The 18,153-nt window shown below is 37.7% G+C and overlaps 1 protein-coding gene across 10 annotated transcripts in view; it reads left to right on the top strand.

Annotated features, from left to right (window-relative positions):
- The window catches only part of FREM1 (FRAS1 related extracellular matrix 1), a 148,837-nt gene extending 131,379 nt beyond the window's left edge, over window positions 1-17,458 (top strand). For 8 of the 10 annotated variants that reach the window (XR_010382638.1, XR_010382643.1, XR_010382639.1 and 5 more), the window contains 8 exons: window positions 527-762; window positions 1,445-1,492; window positions 1,765-1,929; window positions 2,114-2,242; window positions 2,927-3,042; window positions 12,121-12,206; window positions 14,276-15,074; window positions 17,306-17,458. Coding sequence is in view for 1 of the 10 variants with exons in the window: in XM_010988170.3 (XP_010986472.2) it covers window positions 527-762; window positions 1,445-1,492; window positions 1,765-1,929; window positions 2,114-2,242; window positions 2,927-3,042; window positions 12,121-12,206; window positions 14,276-14,475 (980 nt within the window). In the remaining 9 variants the exon portion in view is untranslated. Of the gene's footprint in view, window positions 1-526; window positions 763-1,444; window positions 1,493-1,764; window positions 1,930-2,113; window positions 2,243-2,926; window positions 3,043-12,120; window positions 12,207-14,275; window positions 17,204-17,305 lie in introns of those variants that run through there. The other 2 variants (XR_010382642.1, XM_010988170.3) reach the window with 2 other exon arrangements.
- The last annotated feature ends 695 nt before the right edge of the window (window positions 17,459-18,153 follow it).

Raw genomic sequence — 18,153 nt, forward strand, 5'->3', positions numbered from 1 at the left:
AATTGGCAGTATTTCTAATTAAAGTAACTCCGTTAAGATTTACTGGGTCTTTGTTCAACAGCTGAATGCTCTTTTTTATAACTACTGTTTGATTTCACTGACACCTTCGAACAATTCCAGTTTCTACCTCTAGGAGATTGGGGAAAGGATGAACACTTTAAGGTGTTTGTGGAATGATACTTGAACAGCGAATAAACCTTACACATGGAGGAGTTCTATACTACGACGTGAGGCTGGTTCCCAAGTAGACGGGATGATTATAAAATCACAACAGTGATTTTCATTTGTGGTTGGTGAAATCAATTTCATGACTTATAATCACCCTGTAGCTGTGCAGAAGGGCACAGCTTTCCTGGATGGAAACTGATGAAGAGGAAAGGAGTTTCTGGCAAATGGCAGAAAGGCAACATCTGGTGGGAAAACCATCCATCTGGGTTTAATGACGAGCCGCTTCAGGGGCTCTGCGGATGTGATCGCTTATCTGTTTGTGTAAAATGAGCTGACCTGCCATTTTGCGTGCCCCCAGGACAGTGCCATCCTTCATATGCCTTCAACCCAAACATGCCGCACGCTCAGGAGAAGGGCGTTTGGCGTCCGCTCACCCCGGGGGCTTCCTCACCTGCTTCTGGTTCCTTTCATCTGGAAGGAAGACCCCTTCCATCTTCCAAGCGGCCAGCAGTCGCCAGGGGAGACACCCTGCGGGGCTCTGATTCTTCACATCTTTCTCCAATGAAGCTTAGAACCCGAGGGAATGGCAGAACAGTAAGGACGGGGGACCTTCTGGGATTTGATGGGTGGAGTGCATATTAAAAGAATCAAAAGATCTTAATAAGTGTTCTGAAACACTGAGGAAGCTGTTCTGATTCTCACAGTGAGTGTGGGCCACAGTGATTCTCATGGTTCTCTGGACCATCATGAAGTGCCTTTTGTATACAACTTTCATAATGCTGTCCCACTCTATCAATTGTACCAACCGAGGTGATCGATATTCTGACTCATCCATGTGATTTGTGCTTTGGTTCCTTTTGTGATCATGGTAGGTAGAGAATGACAAGTGACCCTGAAATAGAATGAGATTAAGTGATCTACTTGGTGTGGAAACCATGGCTTTGACCTTTTAAGCAAAGCATTCTAACCAGGTGCATACTCATGAATGTGTGTAAGTGTGTGTGTTTTCTTGGACCTCTCTATACTATAGATGTGCCAAAAAAATAAGAATGTCTTTTTTTCCCTAACTAGGACTCAGAATAGATGAGTCAACATTGATCAATGTTAGGTCCAATGATTTTTTAAAATTCCAACAATTTGGGCATGAGAAATCTTAAAAAAAGAAAAGTATTAAAATTTTTCAGACATTAAAATGACCTTACTGGAAGGATTTTACCCTGCTTCTAATTATTATTCAAGCCAATTTTGTTCATATTTTGTTCTCTGTTGATTTCAGGTTCATCCATCCTATGTTTATAGAAATGGAACAGACATCATCTATAATGTAAGCTTAGTCTGAGAGAATTGCTAAATTTCTTGTATTTATGGATGCAAAATATCTAGTGAAACTATCTTTTGTATATTTTATATTTATATACTTCTCTTAAAAACCTGTTTTGAAATTTGTTTTAGAGGCTTGGGTGGTCAGAAAAAATAAAACTCATCTTTTTTGCTCTGATCCAATTTTTTGGATTGCTCATTTTTACAACAAATGTTGTTATTTGCTCTCTTGATGTTTTTTTTTTTTCTTTATTGTTGTTTGTTGATTTCCTCAAGTATCATGGAATGGTTTCCCTGAAACTGGAGGATGACAGTTCCCCAACTCACAAAAGGAAGGCCAAAGTATCCATTACTAGTCAGCCACAGAAGACAATCAAAGTGTGGGAACGGCCTCAGGCAGATAAGGAGGAATCCACAGCCGGCTCACACTTCCCCAGGCAGGTATGAAAATCTCTTCACTTCCTACTCACCTCTAAGCAAGCTGTTTTCTGGGCCAGAAAACAGCCTTCCAGCTTGGGGAGAGTTTACTCAACACAAACGATCCCCAACAGACGATGAGCTCGAAGAGGTAAGAGTGTGATCGAGTTACGTTAAGTCAAACCTCAGTCTCCTTTCCCTCCCATAGAACCGGCTGCCCTCATTTCCAAAAAACTGCACGCTGGAATTAAAGGGACTCTTCCACTTCGAAGAAAGCCTCCAAAAGCTGTATACGTGTGATGGGATTGCCTGGAAGTCTTGGAGCCCCCACACCAAGGTGGGACACAGGCCGAGCAGCCAAGTGCCAAGCACTGCCCGCAGCAGGCCCTGTGATTAGCTAAGAGAGGGGAGTGCTCCGTGCACTCCGGCAACGTCCTGCCCGCCCTGTTACACTTGGAAGGCGGAGAGGAGAAGATGGCCAGTTAGTGTTCTGAAAATCACAACACACATTAGTTACACAGTACAATTTAAGAAGGTGTTTACTTATTTTATTCAAATAGATAAATCCACTATTATTCTTGGAGAATTTGAAACTTCTCTTTAGCACTGAGCTTCTGGGATACAAGCTTTGATTTAGGTGAATTAAGAAAACTCTACGATCAAGAGCATCTTGATTACTAATATTCATTAAGCACTTGCTACATTATTTCATGAAATCTAAGCTCCTATCAATCGTAAGACTCACCATTATTTTATGAACCACCAAGAAGAAAGAAAATTTTACTACTAAAGAAACCAAATATCATAATGCCCATACTTTTATAAAACTAAATCATTGCTGACAATTGTTCTGTAAGAAGCCATTGCATTTCTCAAAGTGGAGAATTGGGATTAGGGCTAACCTCCTTTCTGGTGACAAAATTATTCACGTTAGAAGACTCATAGGAAGGACTCTATATGCTGAGAACAGACTCTAGATTGTAAGACCATTGTGTTGTGAACACGGCCAACTGTTTTTCAGGAGGTGGAAGAAAAATCCTGCCCAGCTGGATGGCACCATCATTCAGGCTACTGTCACTTTGTAATCATAGAACAGAAAGTCACCTGGAACACAGCTGAACGAACTTGCAGGGAACGGTAAGGAACCCTGTTTCACATTTGATTGATTCTTCTTTTCTAATTTTTCTATTTTCTCATGGAACTGTAGGGTTGCTTCATTGATCTGAGTGTTGAGTATCTAGTATCTACCTGGCTTTGTTTTAAGAGCTGGGAGGGAGTTCTGTAATTGAGAATGGATTTGGGCTGACCTTAATAATATATTTTGACTTAGCTTTTTTCTGATAAAGCTGTGGCATTGCCACAGTTCTGTTTTTTAGCCTCCCTATCTCAAACTTTTGGAGAAAGTCAGAAGGAGATTCTCTGAGTCAGCAGCATTGCAGATTCTGTTATTTATTTATTAAACAGGAATTCCTGCCCACTGTTTGAAAATATATAGCAGTGAAAGGTCTTACAGCATCAGACCTTTGACAGTGTAAGACGCATTGATGATTATGAAACCAGACAAGTTGGACAAAGGGTGATTGGATAATGGAACACTCGATGAAGAATGACTTGTGGTCAAATAATGACAACAAGATTTATCTAGTCCAGACGGACTTTAAAAATCCTACCTGGATATTATCCAACACAATGCGATTAGACTAATACACTGCATGGCTGGAAGTTGAGACCAGATATATCCCTGGTGGATATTGGTCAGATCTTACACTTCATTTTAAAAAGTTAAAATTTAAAAAATTAAGTTCATTCTGAAGACACTATTAAGAAAATGAAAGGGCAAACCACGTTGGGGAAAAGCTATCCTCGGATCATTTATCTGATAAAGATAAGTACAAATCCGTAAAATACAAACAACTCTTACCAATCAATAATAAAAAGACAACCAGATTTTAAAGAAGCAAATGACTTAGAACCTTCACAGTAAGGATATACAGTTAGTCAAGAAGTACATGAAAAGGGGCTCGCCTCCATTAGACATCAAAGAAATGCAAGTTAAAACCACAATGAACTACCACTCCACACCCATGAAAATAGTTAAAAATCACAAAGACTGACAATGTTGTAGAGCAAATGGAATTCTCACTTACTGTTGATGGAATGGTAAAATGGTACAACTGCTTTGTAAAACTGTCTGGCAGTTTCTTATAGTCACATACATTTGCCCTGTGACTTGGTGATGTCACTCCTAGATATTTACTCAAGAGAAATAATAATATATGTTAAAAAAAAAAAAAGACATTGGTAAGAATTTCATTAGCAATCTTTTAAATAATAGGGGTTGGGATCATTTGTCTTTTTGTTATTGATTTATAGCAGTTCTTTATATGTGTTCTATCAAAAAGGGAATAGACAAATTTTCCTTTCTGATAAATCAATTTGCAAACAATAAAATGGAATGAACTACTGAGACCTCCAATAATGTGGATATATCTCAAAAACGTTATGTAGAGAGAAGAGCCTAACATAAAAGAATACGGATTTTATGGCTTCATTTATATGAACAGGAAAAACTGATGTATTAGTTGGTGATAGAAAAAAAAAAACCCACTTATCTCTGGCAGAGATTATGACTGGAAAATAGCACGAGGTAAGGCTCTGGAGTGATGGAACTGTATTCCATCTTGCTGGGTGTGTCTTTCATGGATACATAGACTTGTCAAAGTTCATTGAATTAAATACTTTAAAAATTATACATTTTATTGTATGGAAATTAAACTTAGATTTTTAAAAAGCTAATAAACTATTTTAAAAGTGTATTTAAAAACTGGTCAAAGCAAACACCCTTTCCTCCACTGATGTATATCATGTACTAAATATAAGAAAAGGTACCATAGATGTTAGTCAGTGGTTTTCACATTTTTGTTGATGAGTTTGTTCTATGAAGTAAGTTAAAATATTTCTGAAAATCTTATAATCATTGTCTAAATACGTATATTCCCATAATGCTATACACTAGAGGAAAATTAAGACATTCTCTCACCAAAATAACCAGATGTCCTTCTTTTATTTAGAGTTTATCTTCATGCATTGAAAGCTCAGGTAAGAATAGCAGCATAGGTCTTTTTTCCTCCTTGAGGAAAGAGTTTGATGTGGAATCCAAAGCTCTCTGACCTAGAAAGGAGAAAATTACAACGTGCTATAGGTGGGAAGATGGTTTTGCTACCGACAAAAATAAGGGCAGGTGTGGAAGTGCCATTATACTGTAGCCAAGGTTACTCCTGCTGGGATTTGTTGTTAAGATGTAGCTGAACAGAGCAACAGGACCCCCAGACCTCAGGCTGGGAAGCAGCCTTATTGTTCATCTTCCAGAGGTGCTCCATGACAGTGCAGGTGACTTGGCTGGCTCATAATGAAGCGTTAACTGGTTCTTAGTGTTATGAGAAAAGTAGGGACAACGCATGTGGAGTGATGTCTTTCCGTCCATTCATCGATGGAAGATTGTCATTTTTTAGAAGAGCTGTTCGTTATTCTGAGACTATGATCTTCTAGCTTTTTGGTGTCAAAAATAATTTCTTATGAAATCATGGCAACTTATGTTAATGTTGTTGATGTCTTCATGTTGACAATCCTACATTAGTGCCCCAATATCTTTTTTTTTTTAATTTATTGATCCATTTAATTGCAGCTGGAATTTAAATGGTGAATACAAAGAGTAGTAAGACTAGTCATAAAGGAGTCTTTTTTTTTTTAACATTTTTTATTGATTTATAATCATTTTACAATGTTGTGTCAAATTCCAGTGTTCAGCACAATTTTTCAGTCATTCATGGACATATACACACTCATTGTCACATTTTTTTCTCTGTGAGTTATCATAACATTTTGTGTATATTTCCCTGTGCTATACAGTGTAATCTTGTTTATCTATTCTACAATTTTGAAATCCCAGTCTATCCCTTCCCACCCTCCACCCCCCTGGTAACCACAAGTCTGTATTCTCTGTCTGTGAGTCTATTTCTGTCCTGTATTTACGCTTTGTTTTTGTTTGTTTCTTTGTTTTTGTTTTTGTTTTTTAGATTCCACATATGAGCGATCTCATATGGTATTTTTCTTTCTCTTTCTGGCTTACTTCACTTAGAATGACATTCTCCAGGAGCATCCATGTTGCTGCAAATGGCATTATGTTGTCGGTTTTTATGGCTGAGTAGTATTCCATTGTATAAATATACCACTTCTTCTTTATCCAGTCACCTGTTGATGGACATTTAGGCTGTTTCCATGTTTTGGCTATTGTAAATAGTGCTGCTATGAACACTGGGGTGCAGGTGTCATCCTGAAGTAGGGTTCCTTCTGGATACAAGCCCAGGAGTGGGATTCCTGGGTCATATGGTAAGTCTATTCCTAGTCTTTTGAGGAATGTCCACACTGTTTTCCATAGTGGCTGCACCAAACTGCATTCCCACCAGCAGTGTAGGAGGGTTCCCCTTTCTCCACAGCCTCTCCAGCATTTGTAATTTGTGGATTTTTGAATGACGGCCATTCTGACTGGTGTGAGGTGATACCTCATTGTAGTTTCGATTTGCATTTCTCTGATAATTAGTGATATTGAGCATTTTTTTTCATGTGCTTTTTGATCATTTGTGTGTCTTCCTTGGAGAATTGCTTGTTTAGGTCTTCTGCCCATTTTTGGATTGGGCTGTTTATTTTTTTCTTATTGAGTCGTATGAGCTGCTTACATATTCTGGAGATCAAGCCTTTGTCGGTTTCACTTGCAAAAATTTTCTCCCATTCCGTAGGTTTTCTTCTTGTTTTACTTATGTTTTCCTTTGCTGTGCAGAAAAAGGAGTCTTTATATATCCATTAATATTATACCCTTCACTCATCTCAGGGTTAATTTAAGGCCCAAATTAATTTAAAAGCCTAGCTACTTTGTCATGCACTTGACCTAAAATTTTATCTGTGACTTGGTTTTAAGTATGTTCACACCATGACCCTTCTACACTGGCCTGACCCAGCTCTACATGCCTCCTTGCCAATAAAGCCTTACTTTATATGACGCTTCATAGTTTACAGAATCCTTTCACGTTCGTTAGCTTATTTGCTCCTCCTGTCACGTCTGTGAGGGAAGCAAGTATTGTTATCTACATTTTACAGATAGAACAGAGGCTCGGTGAAGCAAAATCTCTTACTCATGGTGAATAAAGCAAATAAATGGAAAAAGACAGGATTTAATTTTCTATTATACTCCCCCCAAAAGCTCCAGAAGCATAGGGGCTGTCTCATCTCAGGCGTTTTGACAAGCACACCTATTGTAACTTTGTGTCAGCTAACCTAAAGTAGGTTTCTAAAACTATATGTTAACAATTTTGTATCTGTGACAGCAAAGAGACAATAGGTTTTTATTAAGTTATGGATCCAAAGTGTTTTTGTTTTTTTTTTGAATTGGAATCAAAGTAACCTTGAAGGGCAAACCTAAGATATAATCAGGTTCTGAATTTGTAGATTCATTCATTCAACAATTTTAAATTTTTTTTGGTACTTATTGTACTAGGAATGTCTAGATGAGACCAGATGACACTTTTAAGTATTATCCCCCAGTATTGGCCCCTCTTCCCAGGAACTAAATCACTCCTCATTTATCAGAGAGCTTCAGAAGAGTAGACACCGTAAGTCTGCAGATTCAGCTGTCCTGTACAACAGCTCAAACCCTTAAACCCCGCATTTAACATCAGCAAGGTTATAATATAATTCTGATCATTCCTTCCCACATCCTTTCTCCAAAGCTCTATCAAGAATGTGAAAGTCACTGAATGTAAATTACAGAATTGAGCCTTCTTTGAGTTGATCTCTTACTATAGGTCCAATTAAGAAGCTCTCTGGACCTAAATGTAACAATACGAGTTACAATATTTGTTGGTAGCATATATAAGAACACAAATGATATTAAGAAATAGTATAGACAGATTATTTTGTTCTGGAATAAACTGTTAGAAAATCTAGTATAATAGTGATGGAAAACTTCCATCTCTATTAATTCAAGGGGAGTAGTGAGCATATCTAGCAGATCAAACATGTTATAAGCAGTTTCAGAACTAATTTGTTCAAATTATTTCGAAGTTAGCTTTATAAACTCTGGTTTCAGGGAATTGTTTGAAGTGGTAGAACTATGCCCATTTTTTACATGTAAAACTGAGAAAGCTTTCTGAACAAGAAAAAGTTTTTAGGGGGGCAACTGGAGTTTTCCTGTCATATTTATAAAGTGACTAATTATGTAGCTATCAGAAATACAAACTATTTCAAATTGCATGTTATCTATTCACCATATTGGTCCAGAAATTCAAGCATTTATCAAATACTATTTCTGATGGTATTCCAGGATGTGTAAGAGGTAAAAAGTATATATATATATATATATTTTTTTTTTTCTTTGGTGTGAGATTTTAAAATATCATGAACTGGGGGAGGGTATAGCCCAAGTGGTAGAGCACATGCTTAACATGCATGAGGTCCTGGGTTCAGTCGCCAGTACCTCCTCTAAAAGTAAATAAAATAAACCTAGTTACCTCCCCCCTTAAAAAATTAAAATAAAGGAATAAGGAAAGAAATAAAAATGTCGTAAAAAGCTTTTAATGTTAAAATTTTAATTGAAGAATGGGTACCAATATTTGATCTGATGGCTTTTGTGTGACACTTCCACGTGTGTTTTATTTCAAAAGGACAAGAGTGATTGTCCCAAGAACAGTTAATACTAGTTACAGGCATTTCAGGAAGTGTCGAGCAGCAGGTTAAAAGCAAACTAATACAGAAGTAAAAGACCTCCTCATGCCTTTGGATCAGTCATTCTAAAAGGAACATTTTTGGATGACAAGGCCGTCTCCTCAGTGTAATTTTTCTCTGAACCCCATTCAGCGTGTTTCCATTCATCCTGTGTGCCTCCGTGCTTCCCTTCACCCGTTACTTCTCAGATTCGTTTAGTCCTTTTCTTCTCCCACCCCTTTGCCTTGAAAAATGAATATTCCTCTGGGAATTAGCGATTCCTTCTGTGATGTAAAATTTGTAGTTTCAACATTTTACTAACCTGGCTATTTAACTTCTCTTGAATATTTTTTGGGACATGGTTTTAGACTCTATAGTTAGAGTCAATATGCGTCTAGCATGTTTTTGTTCAATCTCAGGGACCATTATTCAGTTCTGGGCTACGTTTCCTCAGGCTCCCCTGCTGCCTGAAGGTCCTTCACAGACAGTTATTTACGGTACCCATATTTCAAGAAGAACAGCAGATTTTACTTTATCCTTTGTCCCTAATCAGATTGCTAACTCAACCCAATCTTTATCTCCAATCTCCTTGCCTCCCCATTGGTGTTTTATTATTTTTCTAGCCCAGAGGAGCCAGACTCCTAGATTAGGTATTTCTTGAATTTACATATTGTAATCTCATCTGCTCATTTCCTTAGGCAGTCACTGTGTACATCGGGTAATTCTATTATTATAGATCATTATCTCTGGGACCATTTTGTTTTTCCACAGGAGTGTCTGGAACCCCTGCTGACCTGTCCTGAAAGAGTTACTCTGAAATACATCTATATTTAACCAAAAAGTTTCAAAGAAGTAGATGTTTATTTTTGTAACTAGAAAAATTAAGGTTTCTGTTTTTATTAGTATACTTTGAATACCTTCGAATTTCAGTGCTGTCAAAAGATGTGTATGTGTGTGGCTCTATATTTTATTTCTAGCTCTCTGTAGTATATACATATCTATATAGATAAAGCCCTCTGTATTTTATTTGTATGTGGGTATAAAAGAAAAGGAATGATATTTTTATGAAATAATCAACTTACAAATACTTTTTTATAAATAACTATGGTTTAACATTCTACTTACCACACAGCTGTTTTCCCCTCTTGTTCTTTGGGACTTTTTGCTGCTCAGAGAGTCAAAAAGGAAACCAAACTTGTACTTGATGAGCTAAAATGAATTTACAAATTCTGTTTCAAAGACAGTTTCAAGGATCTTAAGGCAGGAGATTGCATAAAATCTGTTCCTTCCTGGTGAAGTTGACACTGAAGTTACGTCCTGAAGGAAGGTGGGGGCAGAGCTGGAAGTAGAGCCCGGGTCTCCTACACTCTGTCCAACCTTCCACGGTGACTGCAGCCGCCCCCAAGCCTTCCCGTGGTCTATATTTAGTACACATTTGCTGTTCTGTGCTCTCTCCCCTCAGCACATCAGAATTATCGTATCAGACATGAGGGGCCAGGGGAGAAGATTCACTCTCCTACTTGCCGTAACTGTCAGACAGGAGCTGACAGTAAATAGTAATGTCAGAACCAAGTCACGCAACCCCAGTCCAGCAGCCTGAGGGCACTCAGAGAAGTGATGGAGAGCCTATATATCTCAGAAGGCCTAGAAGTCGCCACTGCCTTGAACAACTCCAAAGTCCTATATTGGTGGGAAAAAATTCATGAAGAGACAGATTAGATTATGTTTAGCATATGTGATCTGGAAAAGCAGAAAAATGGGTGTAAAGCTTGGAAAGATATAGGTAAAATTAAAAAAAAAATCGACAGTCATCTAAACTTTTAAACAAGTACCTATTACTAATTATGGTTCCTGCTTTTTAAAATAACAGTAGATATTAACCAGACAAGAAGATCATGGTGCCTTTGTTTCTTTTTTTGAAGCTTTCTGTATTAAAAAAAGAAGAGGAAAAGAAAAAATACATATATCTATTGGCTTTTTCCTTAAAGCATTTTAAAGAGCTTTTAAACAACACTGCTAGGGAATTAGATACAATCAAATATTGCTTATAGGAATAATTCAGCTAGCTGCAGGAATAATTCCTATAGAATTCTTAGCCCTGTTAGAGTGTGTCCATCATCAGAAGGACCAAAGATAACATATTCTGGTGAGTATGTGGAGAAAAGGCAACCCTTGCGCACTGTTGGTGGGATTCTAACATGGTACAACTATTATGGAAAACACTATTGAGGCCCCTCAAAAATTAAAAATAGAACCATCACATGATCTGGCAATCCCACTTCTGGAAATATATCTGAAGAAAACAGAAACATTATATCGAAGAGGTATCTGCACCCCCATGCTTATAACAGCTTTATTTACAACAGCCAAGAGATGGAAACAACCTGAGTGCCCACTGACAGATGAATAAAGAAGTTGTGGTACACACACACACACACACACACACACACACTGGAATATTATTCAGCCATAAAAGAAGGAAATCCTGCCATTTGGGACAACATGAGTGAACCTTGAGGGCATTACGTTAAGTGAAATCAGTCAGAGAATGACAGATACTGTATGATTTCACTTATATGTGGAATCTAAAACCAAACCAGAAACTTACAGAAAAAGAGAACAGATTTGTGTTTACCAGAGATGAGGGATGTAGGGTGGGGAAGTTCGATGAAGGTAGTCAAAAGACATAAACTTCCAGTTGTAAGATAAATCAATTCTGGGGAGGTAATGTACAACGTGACGACTGTAGTTAACACTCCTGTGTGGTGTATTTGAAAGTCAAGAGTAAATCCTAAGGGTTCTCATCACAAAGAGAAAAACATTTTTTTCTCTCTCTTTTTTTCTTTTGCTAATGGTCGGATGGGTGTTAACTAAACTTACTGTGATAATCAAATATTTTGGGGAAAACGTTTATATATACTTGTAAGAATGGGTGCTTTAGCTTCTACACAACATGCAAAGGTTTGACAGTCAGGCAATGCTCATTTCTCTAGTGTGTTGAAAGAATCACAGTTACTGGGGTCTTTTGACTAAACACACCAAGCTCAAAGTGTAGGCCCCAAGTAATTTTGTCTGAATAGTTTGGGTTAACTTACCGATCAAATTAACTGAGTAATTGCCAAGTTGCCTCTCCTATGAGAGGTGTAAGTTTTTGGCATTAAGTAATTTATATAAGAAAGCAGTTGCTGATTTTCTAAAACTCATTAAAACCCATTGAATTTGTGCTTAAAAGCATAGATATTATAATAAAATGATCACTTTCTTTGTTGTCACCTACCCCACCCTGGAGATACTCATTCGTGTAAAACAATAGATTGTTAAAGTCTTGGAAAGTTCTTTCTAATTAGAAACCTTTTTTTCTGTTTTGAATTGATTTTAATTTCCATTATGCATTCCCTCTCAGCAGAAATGCTGACCTCCTTGTTACTGACACTCCCGTTTTCCTGTGTTTGCCCTTAGTCACCTGGGCAGCCTTGTGGCTGTGCTCTCCAGGCAGCACATGCGATGGCTCTGGGACATGAGCGGAAGAAAGCCCTTTTGGATAGGCAAGTATCTGCGCCGCACCGCGGAGAAGGGCGAGAACGCGAGGAGAACGCCCCCACCCGTGGGCCGAATCATGGTGGTTTATAAGAATAAGCAATGGTTAGATGCTTCGGCAGCCTAACTCTTAAAATTCAATTAATTACTCAATACTTTCATCTTTAGACATTTTCTCAGAGAAATAATGTGGAATATGGGTGAACTGGTAAGTAAGAGAATTTTAAACTTATTTCTGAAAGTTAAAAAAAAAGTGAAACAGTCATAAATAGGAGATGGTTAAATAAATTACAGTATAGCCATATGAAAGGATATTTAACATTGAATAAGGCATTACATGTTAAAGACATGACAGCATGCCTTATGTTTATGAATTCATTTAATGTTAGATACATGTTATATATAAAATACATAAGTGTGGTAGCATTTGTGGCAAGGTGCTAAGTAAAAATGCGGAGTCCACAGCCACATAAGCCATGAAGTAATTTAGAATAAAAAAGAAATGTCCATATGAAGCATGAAATAATAGAATAAAAAAGGAATGTAAAGGGGGAGGTTATAGTTCAGGGGTAGAGTGTTGTCTGGCATGCACGAAGTCCTGGGTTCAATCCCCAGTACCTCCATTAAAATAAATAAATCAATAAACCGAATTACCTCCCCTACAAAAAATTTTTAAAGCAAAAAATTTTTTTGTGGAGGAGGTAATTCGGTTTATTTATTTAATTATAATTAAATATAATTATCTTTGAATAATTTTTAAAAGAAATGTATATACGTGTGTTCCATATACACATAAATATATACATAAAAAGAAGTATGCCAAAGAGTTCAGTGTGCTTTTTATCTCCAGTTGAGAACTATAGGTGATCTTAATTTTATCCCTTGTTTTCTGAAGTTTTTAATGTTTTTGACAATTTTAACAATAATGCAAACCTTTTCAAGCCACTTTAGAAATAGGATTCTCAGGGTGCATTAAAGTCAACATTCTCTCTGTCTCTCCTTAAAGGTATTGTCTTTCAGGGAATAAATCCACTCTTGGTTTCTCAAAATCTCTGTGATACTGAGGGAATCTCTAATTCTAAACTTCTATGAGTATTAAATTAAGGCTGGAAGATGAGTTTTCTCTGTGCCCACAATGACTGATGTCAAGGCTCTGTCCTCACAAAGCACTTGGGCATAGCATCACCTGGTCAGTAGTTCAAGGAGACAGTCCAGGAGAAGACAGGTTACTCCCAACCAAAGTCCTTCATTTTCTTCTACCCCAGATTGTCAGCTGCACACTGATGGGGAGAAGGTTACATGCTGTGGAACTAAGACTGTTTTCATGGTCACGTTTGGCTTGAGAGGTGCCAAGTTACTGTGTTGCAGGGGATTCTTTTCTCATTCTGTGATTTTTATTTCTGTTATGGAAGAGAGTGAGGAGGAGGAATGCTTCTTGGAGAAACATTACAAGAGCTTTACAACATTGAACTGTAATTTTCCAAAATTACTAGCAGGAGGAGAGAACCACATGAGAAAAGCTGCTTTTTATTGTAATTGTAGCAGATTGAAAAAAAAAAAAACCTTAAGCTCCAGACTAAAAATCATGCTTAGTAAGCTACTTTCAAATATGAAAACCAAGACATTTAGCATCATGAGGAAGAATAGTAGACAAGAGAGTATCTCTCCCCGTGATAGGAACTCTGCCTGTAGGATAATATGAATAGTAATTGCCATTTACTAAACACTCACATGTCCTGAGCTTTGTGTGCATTATCTTATTTAATCCTCAAAACAGGCCTAGATACACTTAGATATTTCTTAGATGAAAAAACTAAGAGACCTCAGAGAGGTTAAATAACCAGCCCAAAGATGTTCAACTAGCAAATGGTGGAGCTCAGATTCGGATTCCGATCTCCCTGACCCCCAAGCTTTCTGTTCTCAGTTGTGTCCTACAGAATGCCCAGATCCTGTTCTGTGTTCTAGAATGTAAGCCCACATTTGCATGTGATTACTGAGCTTAGGACGTTAGGCTGATATGATATCCAATTATAAATGTAATAAAATCATTTGGCACACTTTTTCTGGTTTGCATTAGGTTTGAATGACCAAGTGCATGCTGGCCACTGGGAGTGGATCGGCGGTGAACCTGTGACCTTCACCAACTGGAGGAAAGGGCCCCCTCTACGTTTAAAGCCTGGCAAGAACTGTGTTCTGGTTCAAAGACAAGGAAAATGGCAAACCAAGGACTGTAGGAAGGGCAAATCTCACAATTACGTGTGTTCCAGGAAACTCTAAATGGAACTGCCCCTACAGGTGCCCACTTGGAATTTCTGACCTATTTATTTCCAGCATTTGTGCATCTTACTCAAGAGAAAACAAGGTGTCATGACTGACTTGGTACATTTTTTTGATCAGAGTGTGTGAGTGAGTCTGTCTGTTTAAAAAAAATAGATAAATAGTTCCCAAAAGATTGATAAATGAGTATTTCTTATAGGAAGAGACACAATTTTTATATCTCAATACCTTTCAAAATAAATCCCTGAAGTATCATATGGTACAAGATTTGATTAGTCCAGAGACCTCACTCCCTGTTGCAGTCAGCACCGATTTCATGGTCCTTAGATTTCTTTTTGCTCCTAATACCTCAAATGAGTCCATTCTGAAATCTGATTTCAGGTGCTTCTGCCACGTCCGTCTGAATGAAACTAACCCTGCCAGTTCATTAAATCAAGGTTGAACTGCAAAGGGTTGCTTTGTGCCTTTGAAGCCCTTTCAAATGTGAATCCTGAGATAAAAGACTGTGGATAGAAAGGAGAGTTCTCTGTGGTGAAAAAGGAAGGCTGTAGATGGAAGAACCTTGCAGATGGAAGCTTGTCTGCAAAGCTCTGGTTCAGGTAAGAATGCAGGGGCCACCTGGCCTTCAGAGCCCCACCCATCACTACTCATGAGCCAGAGCTCCTTTTCCAATAAGGATGTTGGCGCTACACCCTTCCAAAGCGAGTGAGTGGGTTTCCCCAGCTTTCCAGAGGCATGAGAAGTTTCAGGTAACATGAGCCACTCTTTTCATTTGTGTTTATGGTGCTCACCAGCATTTTTCAAGGACATTTGGAATAAAGAGTGTATATGAATGATGGTTAACATATGGAAGAAAAATATGGCTTCCTCAGAAGTGTCCCAATGAACTATGTCCTGATGAACAAAGAAAAGTAATACTGAAAACAGAGCCTTTGAAAGCCTATATTCTCAGAAAGGATTCTGATACATTTTTGAGCCCTTAAATATTTAATATTTGCAGAAATGCCATGTTAACCTGATTCTCTAATGCATACTTACCTTATTAATTTATAATGAAAGCTGAGTGAGACATTTTTGTAGCAGTGAAGCACATTGCAGCCTTACAAGAACTCCCTTCTGAAATTAAGGTTTAATTACAGGAAATTAGAAATTTATTTCTGAAACATTTACCCAACATTTTCCTCTTTTCATAATCACTGAAAAATATGGTTGTGCCAAATGTAACTTGCTATATGAGCGCCAGTGTAACTTAAGAATCAAAATGGAGTTACCAAGCAGACCAGTGTTTTGGTGCAGGTTTTACTATATTAATGCCTTGAATGAAACTAAAAAGGCCTAAAGAAACTTGGTCCCGTTTTGGATATAAAGCATGACGAGCTTGTTTGAATTGGTACTCACTTATCAAGATTTTGGTTAATAGAAATATTTACGAAGAGAGGCTGGGATAAGATTGAGACATGCCGCCCCTTATTAAACTGTGACATCACTGTGGAGTCAGGAGGCTCCTTGATTAGATATCACAAGTAGGTCTGGACTGCTGCGATACACAGGTCTTCTGTATGACACCAGCAGCCCCTGGGGTTTAACCGAAAGATGTAAAACTCATTCTCTGTATCAGCTCAAGTCCCTTCTGATCCACTGGACTCTGCAGTGTGGAAAGGTACAATGCTGGATAAAGAATTGTTGACCTAAAGGGTTATATCCTAGGAGGGAAAGTAAAAGTTTAAGGAATGAGGGATTCCTAAAACTTTATTAACTATTTCAAACTGGAAATCCAGAACCACAGCAACAATACAGAACGTGGTCTGCCTGGTAGATTTTATTACACATTTCTGCAAGGACAGTGATATTTAAATGTAATTGCAAATGTGAGCACAGAGAGAGAATGCTTTGATTTTTATAGTAACTGGAAACACGAGAAGAATATTTAAGGTATTCCTGATCATGAAAACATTAATCAAGTTGTAAAATTCAAGTGATTGAAAGAAGAAATAAAAATTCAGGCACATTTGGGTGCTGAGCAGTATTCATGACCTTCATCTCCATCTCATGATTGGGCTCTGACCGAGGGGGGAACAGAAATAAATGATTGTCACGGTTCTCTCCACCTGGAGTGGTCACTGTCATCCTTTACGTTGTGGTAGGAGTGGGAAGGCAGGAAATGGAGTCCCAGTAGGATGGGAATGGGAGGTTATAGGAAAGGAGAGAAAAGGGAGAGTGGAGAGCAGGGTTGAGCAGAAAGAGATGGGTTCATTGGAAGCTAAGAAAGAAAGCGTCAGAAAGAAGGACGTGAATGCACCCAGCTCTTCTCCCCAAACTTGAATACCGACTCAGGAAAAGTCCCGTTTAGCCCAGGGGCATTAACCCGGCTTCACAGTGTGTAGCTTTTCAGAATCTTGTGACCAGTGGTCTTTAACAAAATATATGCATGTATATAAATGTATATAGAGCATGTATTTGCTAAACATAAACTTAAGAAACATGAAACAGTTATTTCGTCTCCTTCCAAGGAGTGGTAAAAATGAACTAGGTGACATTTATTTACATTTCTGTTTTTGTTTATTTTTAAGACAGCCGAAGAGAATATGCACGTATTTTCAGTGACACTATGGTTCTGTGTAATTTAAACCATAAACTGGTGCTGATTAATTTCTACAACAAAGCAGCATAGTAAATGTACTGTATCTAGTGTTGCATAAAAATTAATAAATTTATTTCTAGTTCTGAATCACTGTTTCTTTAGTTTTTAACAATTTATATTTATTGTACCCACTGGAAGAAGAACTGGAAGAAGAAAACTCAACATGTCTTTTTCATCCTTACTCTCTAGATCAGCCTTCAGCCTTCCTGTCCACCCAGCCATCTACCATCCATTCAACAAACATTGAATATGAAGTGGCAGCTCTGCACCTGGCACTGTTCTGAGTACTGGAGATATGTAGTGAATGAGATAGGAAAATAAAAGTATAAAATCATATGCAAATTTGAAATAGTTTTTTTAAGCATAGAGCGTTTTTTTTTTTTTTTTTTTTTTTAATTAAGGAGGAAGTCACAGTGGAAATCATTAATTCCATTATCCCCTTTCAGAATTGGAGGGGAACCTGCACTGATACAAACAGCTCAGGCTGTCTTCTGTTTTGTTTCTCTCCTGATGAAGAAACTAGTGTTAACTTCCTGAATTTATAATCAGATCAAAGTGCTATTGATAGCAGCTGTCTCCCATTTCCTGTCTCCAGATTGAGTTAGGAACTAAAGTTTTCAAGTCTAGCTAATTAATTTTGCAACAATTATTTTTTCCAAGCTGTGGGCATCTCTGTGTCTTTGAGATTCCTGGAATGACAGGAATAAGAAAGAGAGACCTTTGATATCATCTCATAGCCCTATTGTCCAACAGAGGAGACTGAAATCCTCAGAAGTTAAAGTGGGAAGAAAGCAGCAGTAGAACTAAGGTCTTCCAAATTATAGGCTGGTCTCTTCCTGTTATTCCAAGTTATTCCTTACCATTCCAAGCAAATGCTTTCATTACATTTCAAGTAAAATACCTTTCAATGGTGAGTATGATGAAGTTCACCATATACTTGAAAACGTTACTTTAAATGAAAGAAGATGGACATAAAAAGCCACATATTGAGGCATATTGAGTGGCTCTGTTTATATGAAATGTCCAGATTGGGCAAA

This window comes from Camelus dromedarius, chromosome 10 (genome assembly GCF_036321535.1).
Source record: "Camelus dromedarius isolate mCamDro1 chromosome 10, mCamDro1.pat, whole genome shotgun sequence".
NCBI lineage: Eukaryota > Metazoa > Chordata > Mammalia > Artiodactyla > Camelidae > Camelus > Camelus dromedarius.